Here is a 15,094-nt window from a genome sequence, read left to right as displayed (position 1 = left end):
GCAAATGGCGGGCAGCCATACCATCCCTCGTACCGATACTTTTGAGCCGATCTATAATAAAGCGGAGCGTCCGAACATGAATCGAAAACTTCATTGGGCTTCTATTTTCCTTAGCTTCCTTTTTTCAATATTTTTCTTCTTCGTTTGCCTGTGCTCTACTGTAGCAGTTTTTCGCATCTCCTGTCCGCACGGCCATCCCGGATCTCCTGCACCTTGGATTGGACAGCTGCAATGGCCTCTGCGGAGCTTATTTCTGCCCATCTGCCTCTGATTCTCGGCTTCTCAAAGGATTATTCGCCACGTATGGCTGCCCACCCAAATGTACGGTGTGCTTGTGCCTGCTTGTGCCTGCCAAGCAAAAGGCGGTTGGGCAAAAACGACTGGCTGAAGTCGCTCAACAGCCCATGTCTCAAGAGTGCATGCAGGCGAGATTGGGCCAGTCGCACCAAGTAGCACTACTACTGCTATTAAAAGTATAATGGAGCAAAGTGTTAGACTTATGGTATTATCCACTGTAATGTTTCTCTTTTTTTTAACATCTATGACGATGGACAACCGGGTACAGCATGTGCGCTGGCTGCTCTCCCTACCGCTATAGAGAGATTGGTGGCTGGACCAGATGGATGAATAAGAGACACCAGAGAAACGCAGCTAATAGCCCCTGGGCAGAGCATTGCACCCAGTCTGGCAAGGTAATGATCGCCTTCCCATCCCTACTAATCTTGAAAAGGGAAAAGAAAAAGATTAGCCACGTTTTCGGGGGTGGAGTCGTACGGCAGATTCGCCATTTGCTTTGAGATGGGTGGCCTCGAGGTAGCAGCAGTAATACGGAGCAGATGCAGCGTGGTAGTATTCACAGCGACAGGGCTTACTTGCATGTGCTCAGCTCACGTCCACCGGCAGGCCAATAGCAGCGTAGCCATCTGAGAAAGTCTAGAAAAGCCTACCTCTACACATAGTTGAGCTTGGCCATCCATTTGCTTACCTGTTCCAAGACTTCATGCAACATCGCTCACCGAGACTTGCTCTTACATCGCCAGCAAACTACACCATCATGGCTCCTCTAAATAGACTCCCTCTTGCATACCGCCTCTTCTTCCTCTATCTAGAGCCCATCTCCGCCCTGGTTGGCGCATTCTTCACCCACTTCCGCCAGCAGCGCTACCTCGAGCTCCTAAACAGCGCAACCGCGCCAGCCAGCCAAGTCCCGTTGAGCACCTCCGTAGCCATGTCTCAGCTTGCAAACATGTACTTTTTCTTCGCCATCAACGAGGCAATCGTTCTCCGGTCAACCAGGGATCTGCGAGTCTGGCGCGCTGTTCTGCTGGTGCTCTTGATTGCGGACTTTGGTCATTTGTACTCCATGAAGGAGCTGGGCCCTGGCATCTACTATAATGCCATGGGTTGGAATGTCGGCGATGTTGGTAACGTGCCCTGGGTATACGCGGGGGCCACGATGAGATGCTGCTTTCTAGCTGGCGTTGGCTTGTGAGGGGCCGGCGATGCGATCCGTTGATCCGTCATACGATGTATCATTATATAGTCGCCAGAATTGCCAATTCTTTGACAGCAGAAATCATCGTCGGCTCGGCTAGCAAGCTGCAAATCGTCGTCGGCTCGGCTAATAGACCCGAATCGCATCCCAAATAAAACTCATGGGATGAAGCCTTCGGCACTCTTTCGGCATCGGGCGACCCTCTCCGGCACACTTGCCCAATACGCTCCGTAAATTGGCTTAAGTAAGCATCGCACGCCGGCTTATCGCGCACTCTCCTTGGTGGAACAATCGGGTAGCCGTCGGATTATCTCCAGACAGGCCAAAATGGCCAACGCCTCATCGCGTCGCTTCGTGTGGGGGTTTTATGGAGGGGGGTCCAGAAGCGCCTCTGATCCCGCAAACGGTGGCTATCAATGACCTTCTCCCCATAATATAGCTGTCCGTAGATTTGCGCGGGTAAAATGAAATCTGAGGCTGCCCCTCATCTTCAGTCGATGGTGGGGTTGAGTGAGTGAGTGAGCGACAGGCAGAAGTATGAGGTTGGGCGGGTTTATATTCTGCTGTCTGTCTCCCCTCTTTCGTTTGCAAATTGTTCTCGTGTTGTTTCTCTTTTCTTCCTCAGTAGACAAGTCAAGCAGATTGACAGCTTTGTTTTCCACATCGCTTTAGACTCATTTGCTCAATAAAAGATCATAATGGCTGCCCCCGACAAGTTCACGGGCTTCCAGTCTCCCAGTGCTGGCAACTGGCTCGAGTTTGAGAAGAACTCATGGGAGCCCAGACCCTTTGGCGACTACGACGTCGATATCAAGACTGAGTGCTGCGGTGTCTGCGCCAGTGACCGTCACACCATCAGCGGTGACTGGGGTGACTGCCCTTACCCTCTGGCCGTCGGACACGAGGTCGTTGGCAAGGTCATCCGTGTCGGTCCCAAGGTCACTCTCGCCAAGGTTGGTCAGCGAGTTGGTGTCGGTGCTCAGGTCTACTCTTGCTTGGAGTGCCGTCAGTGCAAGAACGAGAACGAGACATACTGCAAGCACCAGATCGATGCCTATGGCGCCCCCTATCTCGACACCGGATTCACCACTCAGGGAGGATACTCTTCTCACTCTAGAATTCACGAGTACTGGTAAGCCGATTCCTAATCAACTTCCCCACGCTAGTGAGTCTCATAGGGGCTAGACTGACTTATATAAATAGGACATACCCAATTCCTGATGCTCTGGAAAGTGCCGACGTAGCTCCCATGCTGTGCGCCGGTATCACCGTCTACAGCCCCCTGAAGCGCTTCGGTGCCGGACCGGGCAAGAAGGTCGGTATTGTGGGCATTGGTGGCCTGGGCCACTACGGTGTCATCTTCGCCAAGGCTCTGGGCGCTGAAGTCTGGGCCATTTCTCGAACTCGCGCCAAGGAGGCAGATGCCCGCAAGATGGGCGCTGACGGCTTCCTGGCCACCTCTGAGAAGGACTGGACCAAGGGCCACGAGATGACCTTTGACCTCATTGTCAACACCGCAAACTCCTTTGACGGCTTTGCCCTCGGCGAGTACCTCAGCCTGCTCGATGTCCACGGACGATGGAACTCAGTCGGTCTTCCCGGAGGCGGGGGTATTGAGGTCCGGAACCAGGACTTCCTTGGAAACGGCTGCTTCATCGGCAGCTCACATCTGGGTAGCCGCAAGGAGATGCTGGAGATGCTGGATCTGGCTGCTGCCAAGGGTCTTCACTCTTGGGTGGAGAAGATTCCCATTTCCAAGGAGGGACTTCAGCAGGCCATGAACAAGCTGGGAGATTCCAGTGTGCGGTACAGATCGTGCATGGTCGACTATGACAAGGCATTCGGAGCGTAAATTGTATAGATAATATGTGGAAAAAGCAAATAATGATGTAAAAAGATAGAAAATGCGAGATATATATACCCCAACTTTGTTTTCGCACTAGAAGAGCGGCATGCGTCAGAAGGCCATAATTATGTACCTTGATGGACTGTCTACGTCTCCGCTTGATAGGTCAGAATAGCGAGCAACAGTTTATGCAGTTGATTTGCATGACTCTATAGAGCTTATTCAGGTGCCGTTCTATTCTCCGAGCACTTCCCGAAGATGGATTATCTACCCCAAAGACTATATGCTATGCAGCTTTCGCAGTAAGTCTATACGACCAATACGACGCAGCCAAAAAAATAGGCCTGGAAGATCTAAAAGAAAATAAAAGAAAATAATACATTCAATTATCTCCTAACATGAATAACCTATATTCCTAATGCGTGCCATTACTTAACAGCCTCGACCCATTCCTAGAGTCCATATATTCCCATTAGCTCCCTGAAACACGCATCTTGCAAAAGTTGCCCAGCACTTAAGCAGTGCTCGGGCAAGTATAACAGACCCCTCTGCAGTATAGATAGCACGAGCTGTTGCTTAACAGGGCTAATGTCTTCCCGTGTACATTTGACCTTTTCTTCCAGGGCTAATCTGGGTTCCGGCCCTCTGGTCTGATTGTACCACGACTCGTCGTGTTTCCCATCACCTTTATAAGAGCCTTTCCAGGATAAAGGAAGGGGCCCCAAAGTTCTAACCATGAAGTCAACCTTTGAAGAGTGCGCTGCGCCATGAAAAGGGGAAAGCCTAGGTAAAGCTCGGCAAAGATGCACATAAAGCTCCACATGTCAGAGGCAAAACTCGGATCCATGTCGTGGATACGCTCCGGGGCGTAATATATAGCAGGCGACTGAACCTTGCACTCTACAGAAGTGCTGGACTTGATAGCTAGGCCAAAGTCACCGAGGTTTATGGTCCCTTCCACCAGACTATCGTGGGGGGTCATCGGCATAACGAGCTCGCCACCCTTCCACATCGGTCGGGATATGGGTAACGGCATTTTCCGGGGACGCCCGAGATATTGATATTTGGTAGCTACAGTAGTACCGCTTTTGAAAGGTTCAAGGCCATAAATTACGTTGGCGCTGTTGAGGTCTGCGTTATATCGTCAGTCTCTTTTAAATAAACATGGGATTCATGGCACAGTTCTGCCACATGCAACATACCTCAATATATAACTCTGCCATCGTGTAACGCCTTGATGGCTTGCAGTAGTTGCTTGGCCGACGACCTCCGAGCAGCAGTTGGCATTAAATGGGCATGCGTTTGTAGGTTGGGTCCCTGCAAAGGAAAGGCGAGGACTCTGTGGTGTCTGTTTGGGGCGCCAGGCAGCAGGAAGGCATCCTGATAAGTCGGGAGGCGTGAGGTATCTTGCACAACACTGACAATCTCCTTCTGCGCAGTATACTCTTGCTCATCGGAATCTCCGACTGTCATGATTTTCAAGGCAACGTCTTTATTGTTGAGCATGTCGTGCGCCATCCAAACTGTCGAGAAGCCACCGTGGCCCAGCTTATGCTCGATGCGGTGCCTATCCTCAAGGACAACTCCAATACAGACAGGATAGTAAAGTTCCTGTTTATATCGTTCCAGCGGCTCGGATGCATCTTCGGCCTCAACCTCGTCATCTGAGTCTACAAAGTCGCCCCAGATAGAGACGCAATCAGTAGTATCGCTTAGGCTAGTATTTCTGCTAGCCACTATTACGATAGTCGTGAATATCTTCTGATGACCAAGTTGGAAAAAAAGATGTCGCACTCAATTATTCCTTGTCCATTCCTATTTCTGACATAAGAACCTCCATCTAAAGCTTATCTCAAGTTCTGGCAACCCAATTCCTTTTACTGAGCACCAACGGAAACTAGCGCCAATACGAAGCAAAGTGTGTCATTCTGCACACAAACATCTCACCTAAAAGGAAACTTGAGCTTAAAAAAGTGCATCTTGACCGTAATCACATTTGGCTTACAAACAAAAATTCTAGTTCTTTAGTTTCCTTCATCCTCAAAAAAGCTAGTATAGTCAAAGGCGGAATTAGTGTCAGCTATCCATTGTACAGCCAGGTACTCCGTACTGGCGTCGCGAGGCCTACATGTAACAGGGGTCAGAGGATAATCGGTACATTAGCCTTCTGGAAAGCTGAAAGGTTGCCGCACGTTGGCCTGCGGTTGGAATATGCCTCATGTTCTTTCCTGCAGTCACTGTATAAGGACAGTCCTGGCAAAAAATAGATGGGCTGTTCAATTTGAATTGTCTCTTCCTATTTTTCAATATTCCACAATACTTCCCTTGGCTGTTATCCCTTCCGCCAACAACAGCTCTCATTATGCCAACTCCCCCCACAGACATCGCCAACCTCTACAACATTATCGGCGCTGGTGAGCTCTCACGCCTCGACACCCACCCTGTAGAGCTCCTCGTGACTCTCCGCACAATCAGCGAAGCCCTTCCCCTTGCACCCCAGCGGATTGCCGACGTTGGAGGTGGTCCCGGAAAATATGCATTTGCCCTCGCGGATCAAGGACATTTAGTCGATCTTGTCGATCTTAGTCCTGGGCTAATCCAACTCGCTCAAGTCGAACAGGACAAGCGTAAGGCTGCTGGCAAGGAAAATCTTCTTCAAAGCCTTTCAGTTGGAAACGTGCTAGACCCGACTATTCTACAGCTTGGCATCTACGATGCTGTACTGCTCTTGGGACCCTTGTATCACTTAGTAGAGGAGTCGGAACGAGTAAAAGCTGTCGCTAATGCTGCGCGGCTGGCGAAGCCCAATGGCGTACTTTTTGTAGCTTTCGTAAGCATTGCGGCGCACCTGAGAGATATTGCGATGAGAGAGCCAGAGAGACTTATTGCAGACAAGGAATTCTATGCCAAATATGTATGTCCATTTCCATCATTGCTGTTGAGTTCGCCCTACTGACCCCTACTAACCTGTCGTAGCTGCAAGACGGTCGATACGAGAAATTCAAGCCTGGAATCGGGAACGTCCACGGCTTTCACACGCAAGTGGGCCATGTCAAATCTTTTTTTGCCGACAACTTCGCTAGCACGCTGGAGCTCGTGGAATTGCGATCGCAGGAAGGTATCCTGGGTGGTAATCTTGATGCCGCATTATCCAAGTCTCAGCCGCAGGTTCTTCAAGCGTGGGCGGACTTGATGTACGAGAAGTATTCCACTGGAGAGGAACATCTGGGATGTGCGGATCATTTGATTGCTGTTTTAAAGAAGAGAGCCTATTGTAGCTAAATTAAGGCACTCTTGGACGAGGGCTTCCCAAAGTATAGAGATATTATACAGCACACCACAGATATAGGGTAGATACTCTAGAGCAATAATGTTATATTAAAGCATGCTATATAGTAATAACGTAGGGTAGATACTTAATAACAAGAATGATAGATGCACTAAAAAGGGCGGTATTTTATACATACTAAGCTAAGCTGCTGAATTTTCTGTATACTTACCTAAACTATTATTATATACCTTATGAAGTGTACAGATGGGATGAACAAGAATCGGCTCTTTGTCCCTTGTTATGCTATTCTAGAGAGGTGCATTGAGGTACATTTCAAGTGCTGCCCGTTGGCCTCTTGTGGAATAATAAAGCTGCCTTTTCTGAAATAATTAATTAAAAAGATTAGGGACACTAATTCCGCCTTTCACTGTGAATACGGCGTTGCTTCGCAGTCATCTAAGCTTATCTCAAGTTCTCGCGACCCAGTTTCTGTTTACTGAGCACGAAGCTAGCGCCAATACGAAGCAAAGAGTGTCATTCTGCATATAAACTTCTTACGCAAAAGGAGACTTAAGCTTAAAAAAGTGCATCTAGACCGTAATCATCTTGGTTTAGAGAGAAAAAAAGAAATCTTATTACTCAGTTTCCCTCATATTCGTAAGCCCGTGCTTATGAGAACAACAGCATCGCTTCGCAGTGATGAGTCACGTTGCACCAAAAAAATAGCCTCTCTGAGAAGACCGGTTCAAAACTTGCCTTAATAGGCAATTTTCGCCAGCAGGGGGCCAACCCGGCCGGCGAGACAGATCGAGTTAATTGGAATGTGGGGGGCTCCGGGCTCGGGGTAATTTTTTCTCAAGTTATACCTGATGTTATCGCAAATGCTACTCATTTTCCACGGCTATCAATGGCAAGTGCAGTCTCGGCAGTTGATCAAGACTTTTTTCACACAAGATGCTAGTTTTTCGTTAGTCCCTCGAAAGACTCGGTGTCTGTGACTCTATTCGGTCAAAGCAGCATCCAACACGTTGCCAAAGTGGGGATCAAGGCTGAGATTGAGGTGGTAATTGGCAGCGCCAATGAGGCGGCCGACTTCAGGAGACAGGGATGACTGTTAGGTTAGCCCGGGCCTTTTCCCAACTGCCTACTCCGTAAACTTGGTGTGGTTTAAAACCTCAGTTGTGAAAAAATATAAATAGGTCGGGAGTCCGCTGGCAGTTCTTTTTCTTGGAATGTCGTGAGTTGGGGGAGGAGATAGTAGACATAGACATACAAACAAGCAAGCAATCTATAGATTGAAAAGAAATAAAACATTGTTATCACAACCATCGCCATTCTCATTGCCAGTCTCAACAACAAACTCACAACCCACTACGCCAATCTTCAAAATGTGAGTCTAGACAGTAGCCAATAACAAACGCCTTCCAAAACCTCACTTACACACATCACCAGGGCTTCTCCTCCTCCATTCTCCTCAACCTCCCTCTCCCTCCACCTTCGCTTCACTCGTCCAGCTGCTCGCTCAGAAATCACCGCCGTCGGCATCTCTCCCTCTTCAACAATCGCCTATGCAATCTACTCCGGCGCCCAGACAGACCAACCCTGGATCGACACCTTCGACCTCAAATCCCAAACCGCCTACTCCAAAATCATTGGCTGTGTCGCTGCCTTCTCGCCAATTGTCCACTCTTCTCCTACTTCATCTCTCCTTCGCCTCGGCAACCTCGCTTCAAGATCCTCGCCATCTTCATCTTCTTCTCCAGGTCTCCCTCGCATTGCAACCCTCTCCGCCACGCTCATCATCCGCGAATTCTCCTCTTCTAAACCCATCCTTGAGCTCAAAGAGGTATCCTCCCCCATTGCCTGGTCCCTTGATGGCCGCTCAATCGCCGCCGCCGAGCCCCGCCACCGCATCGGCGTGTGGGACGTCCGGACAGGGACCCGCATCGGCCGCGTGCCCGGTCACATCGACGCCGTGACTCACGTCGCCTTTACGCCTGACTCGCACCTCGTCTCCATCTCTCGTGATGGTACTCTCCGTGTCACCAATCCTGTCACCATGAAGACTCTCTATAAGCTTGAGATTGAGACTTCATCAACTAATCCTCGTGCCTTGGCCGTTTCTCCCGATGGCAACACCATTGTCTCCATCTGGGGCACAACCGTTCACATCTGGATGCCCCAGCACGGCCAGCTTACATCATATGGCCTCTCCAGCACACGTCCCTGCGAAGGCTGGCCCCTTTGCATCTCCCCTGACTGCCGCTACATTGCCTCCTGGACCGAGGAAGGCTTCGACATCATGGACGTGGCTTCTGGAGAAGTCATCTGCACCAAAGAGGGAGGCCCTCTAGTCACCTCTGCGGCCTTTTCTACCGATGGAAAGACTTTGCTTTTGGGTAGAATGAGCGGCGACGTTGAAGTTTGGAATGTTCTTAATAAGGCGGATTTGAATTAGCGCTCTGTACATGTAGAGATACCAGATTTGGCATGCATGATTTTGGTAACGAAAAATAGGCGTCGTATCAGGAAGTTTCTTTTTTCGTTGGTTTGTTACAATTGCATCACACTTTATTTACTGTTTTGTTTCATCTTATAGTTGGCTTGTTAGTATTGTATCATGGTTTATTTTGGCTGTTTTGTTTCGTCTTTTTAGTTACCTGATTTGGCTGTTTTATGTATTAGTATTTCTACTAAGCTTTTGTTCAAGCTCGCAGCGCATCAGTTAAATAAATGAGTGTGGTATTATGTATTTAAACTTGGTATATATATAAAGTGTAATAAGCAATATTTCATAGAATTGGGTATTTTTTGCCGTGTCCTTCGTCCTTCATGGCCTGAATCTACCAGGATCCAAACTCTTTTCTTTTTCATCTTCAATCAGCAACAATCTTCCCATGCGTACTCCGTACATGTATGTAGTGGAATGCGGCAACGCCAAGCAGCTCGTATTCTCCTCCCCGCCCTCCATTGTTTCACCAAACAATGCTGCTCTCATTCCAGCTAGACAATCATCATCACATTACGTCCACTCATAAAAGTCGCTCATCGTCCCACCCTCTTTCTGCTTTGGCAGTTTTTGCAAGGTTCATTGTTCAATTAGGCAACCCAGCCTAGAGTTTCCAGCATGCCACGAACTTCAGAAGGCGGCATGCTAGCCACGCCGAGTTGTCGAACCATAGATCCTCGTCTCAGACGTTGCAGTCCAACCGCAAGCTTCCAGCCCTCAGTCTCCTCCACAATAAAGAGGTACCGCTTGGCTTCTTGATCCCGAATTGTCGCCCGGAGCACATGCAAGCCCTTGGACTTCCACTCTCCAGTTTGTCCCGTTGATGACGGAATATTGGTGTTTTTGTACGTGCGGTCAACCATACCAAGCCGACAACACTCCCTACAAGTATGAAGCATGTCTTGCAAGTACAGGTCTGCTTCATCGCCAGTCAGGGCGTTAACACCGTCACGTTCCGGTTTTCTGCCACCCATCTTGTGAAAGAAGCCGCCCGAGCTTTTTGAAGTCGCAGATCCCGCTGGTTGTGGTGCGTTCAAACAGTGCGGTAGACACCAGACTTCGGCAAGCTTGAGTGTCCAGGCCTTGACGTCCCATTCGCGCTGGGGAACACCTCGGACATCGTCATCGATAAAGAGTCCCTCAGTTGTGATGCGAAGAATCAATCCATCCGTCACCGTGCCAACTCCCGATATGAGCTGGCTGGCCGGTGTCTTAGTAAACTCGTTCTGGAAGAGATATACGGATTGAATTACAATCTTGTCAGGGTCGCTAGTCGAATAGGGACCTGACCGCACCGAAGGAGGCGGCGTTGTTCGTGCGGTAGTTTGGGAGGCGGCCCATGATGCATCGGATCCTGTGAGAGAAGACGTCGACTTTCTATGCCTTGGCTTGTTAGGCGGCGGCTGGTCATAAGGCGGTGGTGGTGGTGGGTGTTGCTGCTGCTGCTGCTGCTGCTGCTGCTGATATTGTTGTTGTCGGTGATGCTGCTGCTGCTGTTGTTGCTGCTGTTGCGGCTGTGGTTGGTGTTGTGGCGGCGGTGGTCGTGGTCTGCTTGGCTGGTCGTACGGCCTAGCAGAGTACGTCTCCGATTCCACATAACTGCTGTTGCTACTAACATGAGATTTTGCGGGGCCATATGAGTGTCTCGCCGAAGGGTCTGTTCTTCTAGAAGCAGATGAGGGAGCTTCGGACGGAGCGGCGGCAGGAGGTGGCCTTTTCGTGGGGCTCTCGCCTCTGTCGAAAGGCCTTTCCTGTCTCTCTGTCCTTTCTGATCGATCAGGCGACGAGTTTGATGGCGATACTGTAGAAGGGGAAGCGGGAGGAATAGGAGGCCGGCCATTAGGCCACATGCTCGTCTTTTCGCCAACGCTAGAGTATGCATAAGTGTTGCCAGCTCGGCTTGCTCGAAAATCAGTTGCTTTGGCCTCAGCAGCTGCTTTAGCCTCGGCAGCCGCCTTGGCTTCAGCCGCAGCTCTGGCTTCAACAGCAGCTCTGGCGTCTGCAATGATTTTTGCTTCTTCTGCCGCTTTGTTCTCTGCTCTAGCTTTGGCTTCTGCTTCAGCCCTTTTCTTAGCTTCAAATTCTCTCCTAACCCTTTCTTCCCTTTCCTTCGCTTCTCTGTCTCTCGTCTCCCTTTCCAGAGCCTCTCTTCGCCTCGCTTCCTGTATCTTTGCTTCTTTCTCTATCGCTTCCCTTTCTCTGGCTTCTCTCTCTCGTTGCCTGGCTAGCTCCAATTCATCCTGTTGACGCCTTCTCTCCGCCTCAAGTCGCTCCACCTCTTCTCTCGCCTCGCGATCTTGACGCTCCTTGGCTTCTTTGGCACGTAATTCGAGTAGCTTCTTGGCGGCTGTTTCGCGGCGCTTTTGCTCTGCTTCTTTGAGTCGTCTATCTTCTTCCTTCTTCCTCATTTCTTCACGGGCCTTCTCCCAAGTTCCCTTTGGTGTTTCAGCCTTCTTCGTCTCTGGTGGAGGAGGTGACTTTGGTTCGGATTCAGGTGCGGGAGTCGGTTTCGGCTTGATTTCGGTAGATGCCGGAGGACTTGGCCTAGTAGGCGAGTGCTGCTCCGGACGAGAGTCTGGTCTCGGTATAAAGGGAGGAATTGGTGCCAAATCTGGCATACGGGGTAGCTTGGATGTTGGTTTGGGTATCGACATCTTCTCTAATTCAGGAAACGGTTTTCTCTCTTGAGAAGTCATTGACGCCTTTCCAAATTCAGGGATGCTTCTTTTCTTCTCAGGAGAAGGGACACGTTTGGAGTCCATTGACATAGAATGTCTCTTTTCTAGCGAAGGCTGCTTTTTCTCAAACTCTTGAGGGTTCTTTTCGGCCAATGGCGTCCTCTGTGGAATTTCAGACTGCTTCTGCTCAGACCTCAGTGGCGTCTTCTCAGCTTCTGGACGTGGTATCTTGTCGTCTACGAGCGTTACTTTCTTCTTTTTCTTCTTTGGCGTCGCTGGTTTCTCTGATTCAGCAGGAGGTTTGTCCTCTGATGGTAGATGCTGGCGCTGGCGTGTTGCTGGCCTCTCTGACTCCGGTGCTCCTTTCTGAGATGGTGAGCGATGAGACGGAGATGAAGCGGGCTCATTCTCATGCTTTGGCGGCCGGGGTGGTTCCTCCGACTGAGCATCCGAACTCTTCCAAGATGCATTAGATCTTTCGTGGCGTGGCGGAGGAGGTGCACCGTTAGAAGGTCGGCTGTGAGGTGGTGGCGGAGGAGGCGGTCCGTTTGGGTCAGGTTGTCCTCCTTGATTAGGGCCACCCTGTTTGCCGTTGCTTGATCCATAAGGTCCATTTCCATTGCTGAATCCTCCGTCTTGGCCTCCCGATGTGCCTGATCCATGGGTTGAACCATTCGAGCTTGACATGGGTGTCGGTCCAGTACTCTGCATCCGACCAAGGGACCAGGCCCCAATACCAACTCCCAACATCAATGTCGTTACCGCCATACCAGAAACTTGAGAGCTGTTCAGCCACATCTTAAAGGCCGGGGCCATAAACTGAAATACGGCAACACATATCAGCGCAGAGGCAAAGCCAGCTACGAAGCTATTGGTGTTCGGCGCCAATGACGGCAGGTATAGAAAGCCGGAACCTGACGAATGCTGAGGAATAACGAATATGTCGTAGTTGCCGGGAGGCAGACCCGACGGTTTGGGCGCCTCGCCATGCGGCGGAGGTGGTGGCGGCGCGCTCATGCTGGCCGATTAAATTTCGTCTGTAGACAGCAGTTCGATTGGAATTCGTGTACAGAGCTGTCTAGAGCAGATGCTGGAATGTCAAGAATAGCTGCAATCGCCTTGAATCTATGAGCGCATCGAGATATCCATGGGTACAGTGGTGAAATTATCGCGACCAGGAATAGGCGTGAAAAACGAAACCTATTTGGGAAATGTCAGAAGCTGAAGTTGAATCGCCGCGTCGCCCGCCCCTCCAAGGTCTCAAAAAACGGTATCGCGAGCGAAGCGATATGTTGATTGCGACAGCGCAAACACCTCTCTATCCAGCCATTTTTCCGGAAAAGGGGGCTAGACAAGTGAGATGAAGGAGAAGATTGATCTCCGCGCTGTTGGGGTCTTAGCGGGATGCAACTAACCAGTAACGACCAAGACAACCAAACCACTGAGAAAACAAACGCCGGGCTCCAGATCAAAAAATCACACGCACACACACGCGCAGCGCAGACGGCCGTTGAAGCTCTCTATGAAGCAGAGATGCGATGGAATCGACGCGTGTACAGGATGAGGAGGCGTGGCCTCGACATGGGAAGAAAAAAAATAAATTAAATTTGAAGAGGGCTTGGGGTGCAAGTGGGGAGGTGAGCAGAGCTGGAGGTGGAAATGGGTTAAGAAGAGTGAAACCCACAGGCCTCGAGTCTCGCGGGGATTGACTTACTGTAATGTTTACCTGGAGCTTCTGGGGCGCCATCGCCAACCCACCAGCCACTTGCATTGCTCTGGACCCTGGCGCCTGGAGGGGTTCTGGGAGGGGCGGGAGGCGCAAAAAGACAGCGGCTGGCTGAAGCCTGAAGGGCATTGGCCGCGTCGTGGTTGGGTGCCCCGTAAAAAACGTCACAAGGTGTAAAGGCCTGGAAGCTGCGAAACCTGGCCACTATCAAACAACGCTCAAGGCCGTCTATCAACAATACAGAGCAGCACAGATACAAGCAAAAAAGAAGCAACGTGGCACTGACTACGTCTGTTACTCGCATGCAATCTCTTCTTCCCATGCTCGCTAACCGACGTCTCGACGTTTCATTCGTTGTCCTTTTGCAGCATCGCATCCACCAAAAAGCAAAGCTGCCCCTCCCCCAGCCATCTCATGCCATCACAGAGCGCATACATACAATAACCTCATGCATGCAAAGTACGCGAGAACAATTCTGGCCATTCACAAAGCCCAATTGTCGTCGCGACGTCGTTTCTTCCACATCTCAGCAAACCCCAGCTCACCAGAACAATGATTTCTTCGCCAATCATCGCTGCTCGCTACCGCCAGAGCCCTGTCTGTATGGTCGGGTAACTGAGAAATCCATCCTCGCCCCCACGGCCTGTGACCAGCACCATTGCTTTTTTCTAAAGATCCACTGATAAACACCATCTGGCCGGACGAATCAATGGCGGCGGCTCTGGGCAAGATGAAGCACTTTTGTTGCTGTTGCTCTGTTTCTCCATCACAAGTCACCTCATCCCACGACGCAGCGCATCTGTATCACCCATCGCTTGTGTTTTCATGTGGGAGTTGACGTGTCCGATGGCGCGCTCCGCCGTTGCAGACACAGCCGAAGTGCGTGCAGAGCTATTGATGCAACATGCGGCATGTCACTGGCCGAAGCTGGTTCATTGGGGCTCGAGGCCGCTATTTGTTAGTGGCGGGCAGGGCTGGTTTCGAGTCGGAAAGCACAGCAGCGGCGTTGCCCAGCAACTTGTCAATCCTGACTTTGCCACTCTAATAGGTGACGTACGTGCATACAATTGCAGCGTAGGAGCTTCGTAGTCTGCTATAGCATGTATTAGTAGACGCCTCAACCGAGTGCCGTGTACCATGGTGTATATCAGCGCTCCAAGAGGTAAAGTGCAGGCTGATTTCTTAGGCAAGTTACAAGTCCCAGCCCCGGGATTTTGGGACCTCCAAGGTGGTGTCGTCAGTTGTTCCAGACCATGAGACTCGGACGCATCGTGGGTGCAGCCCTCGGCAGTTCAAGGCATCCATGTGAGGATTTGTTGAGCAATGCCATGCTGTGCATACAATGTAGCCTTCACACAAACAAGCTATGAATAAAATCTTACGAGATGGAATCCTTGCAATATGTAGTGGCGGTGTGATACGGAGCACATTGTTGGGTTTCACGTGCTGAGCCAACCAGCCACAGCGCAACTGGCAGTGACCGTGGTCATCAGCCGGAGCTCAGCGAAGCGCCGGCACTCAGCGACGTATTCGTATTTTAGATGAGTCGTGCTCCTGATGTCTGCACAT

At 50.5% G+C, this 15,094-nt stretch overlaps 8 protein-coding genes across 8 annotated transcripts; 4 read left to right on the top strand and 4 right to left on the bottom strand.

Annotated features, from left to right (window-relative positions):
- Positions 1–1,054: 1,054 nt before the first annotated feature.
- GGI43DRAFT_379904 (uncharacterized protein) lies at positions 1,055–1,492 on the top strand (the record flags this gene model as incomplete). The annotated part of the gene is made up of 1 exon (XM_083202907.1): positions 1,055–1,492. One exon carries the CDS (start codon positions 1,055–1,057, stop codon positions 1,490–1,492), a length of 438 nt encoding a protein of 145 aa, XP_083065381.1.
- A 351-nt stretch (positions 1,493–1,843) lies between these two features.
- GGI43DRAFT_167744 (chaperonin 10-like protein) lies at positions 1,844–3,657 on the top strand. Its single transcript, XM_083199652.1, has 2 exons — positions 1,844–2,627; positions 2,699–3,657. The coding sequence occupies exons 1-2, from the start codon at positions 2,194–2,196 to the stop codon at positions 3,345–3,347; spliced, it is 1,083 nt and encodes a 360-aa protein (XP_083065380.1). The 5' UTR covers positions 1,844–2,193; the 3' UTR covers positions 3,348–3,657.
- GGI43DRAFT_167756 (kinase-like domain-containing protein) lies at positions 3,622–4,685 on the bottom strand. Its single transcript, XM_083199653.1, has 2 exons — positions 4,544–4,685; positions 3,622–4,472 (listed from the first exon to the last, which is right to left on the bottom strand). The coding sequence occupies exon 2, from the start codon at positions 4,375–4,377 to the stop codon at positions 3,967–3,969; it is 411 nt and encodes a 136-aa protein (XP_083065379.1). The 5' UTR covers positions 4,378–4,472; positions 4,544–4,685; the 3' UTR covers positions 3,622–3,966.
- Positions 4,545–5,320, bottom strand: GGI43DRAFT_379901 (kinase-like domain-containing protein; the record flags this gene model as incomplete). The annotated part of the gene is made up of 2 exons (XM_083202906.1): positions 4,545–5,058; positions 5,289–5,320. 2 exons carry the CDS (start codon positions 5,318–5,320, stop codon positions 4,545–4,547), a joined length of 546 nt encoding a protein of 181 aa, XP_083065378.1.
- An 8-nt stretch (positions 5,321–5,328) lies between these two features.
- GGI43DRAFT_167769 (class I SAM-dependent methyltransferase) lies at positions 5,329–6,793 on the top strand. Its single transcript, XM_083199654.1, has 2 exons — positions 5,329–6,255; positions 6,318–6,793. Exons 1-2 carry the CDS (start codon positions 5,704–5,706, stop codon positions 6,621–6,623), a joined length of 858 nt encoding a protein of 285 aa, XP_083065377.1. The 5' UTR covers positions 5,329–5,703; the 3' UTR covers positions 6,624–6,793.
- A 1,747-nt stretch (positions 6,794–8,540) lies between these two features.
- GGI43DRAFT_394546 (WD40 repeat domain-containing protein) lies at positions 8,541–9,321 on the top strand (the record flags this gene model as incomplete). The annotated part of the gene is made up of 1 exon (XM_083204773.1): positions 8,541–9,321. A coding segment is annotated over exon 1 (394 nt), but the record flags the coding sequence as incomplete, so codon positions are not given.
- Positions 9,322–9,330: 9 nt separating this feature from the next.
- GGI43DRAFT_167557 (uncharacterized protein) lies at positions 9,331–13,204 on the bottom strand. The gene has a single exon (XM_083199650.1). It carries the CDS (start codon positions 12,814–12,816, stop codon positions 9,712–9,714), a length of 3,105 nt encoding a protein of 1,034 aa, XP_083065375.1. The 5' UTR covers positions 12,817–13,204; the 3' UTR covers positions 9,331–9,711.
- Positions 12,935–14,179, bottom strand: GGI43DRAFT_167485 (uncharacterized protein). The gene is made up of 3 exons (XM_083199649.1): positions 13,514–14,179; positions 13,215–13,446; positions 12,935–12,999 (listed from the first exon to the last, which is right to left on the bottom strand). Exons 1-2 carry the CDS (start codon positions 13,899–13,901, stop codon positions 13,268–13,270), a joined length of 567 nt encoding a protein of 188 aa, XP_083065374.1. The 5' UTR covers positions 13,902–14,179; the 3' UTR covers positions 12,935–12,999; positions 13,215–13,267.
- Between the last annotated feature and the right edge of the window lie 915 nt (positions 14,180–15,094).

Source organism: Trichoderma evansii (assembly GCF_050947405.1).
Source record: "Trichoderma evansii strain SZMC 28006 chromosome Unknown GGI43scaffold_2, whole genome shotgun sequence".
In the NCBI taxonomy this organism is placed as follows: Eukaryota; Fungi; Ascomycota; class Sordariomycetes; order Hypocreales; family Hypocreaceae; genus Trichoderma; species Trichoderma evansii.
Note: the sequence above shows the minus strand (reverse complement) of the source record. Positions and strands in the feature narration are given on the sequence as shown.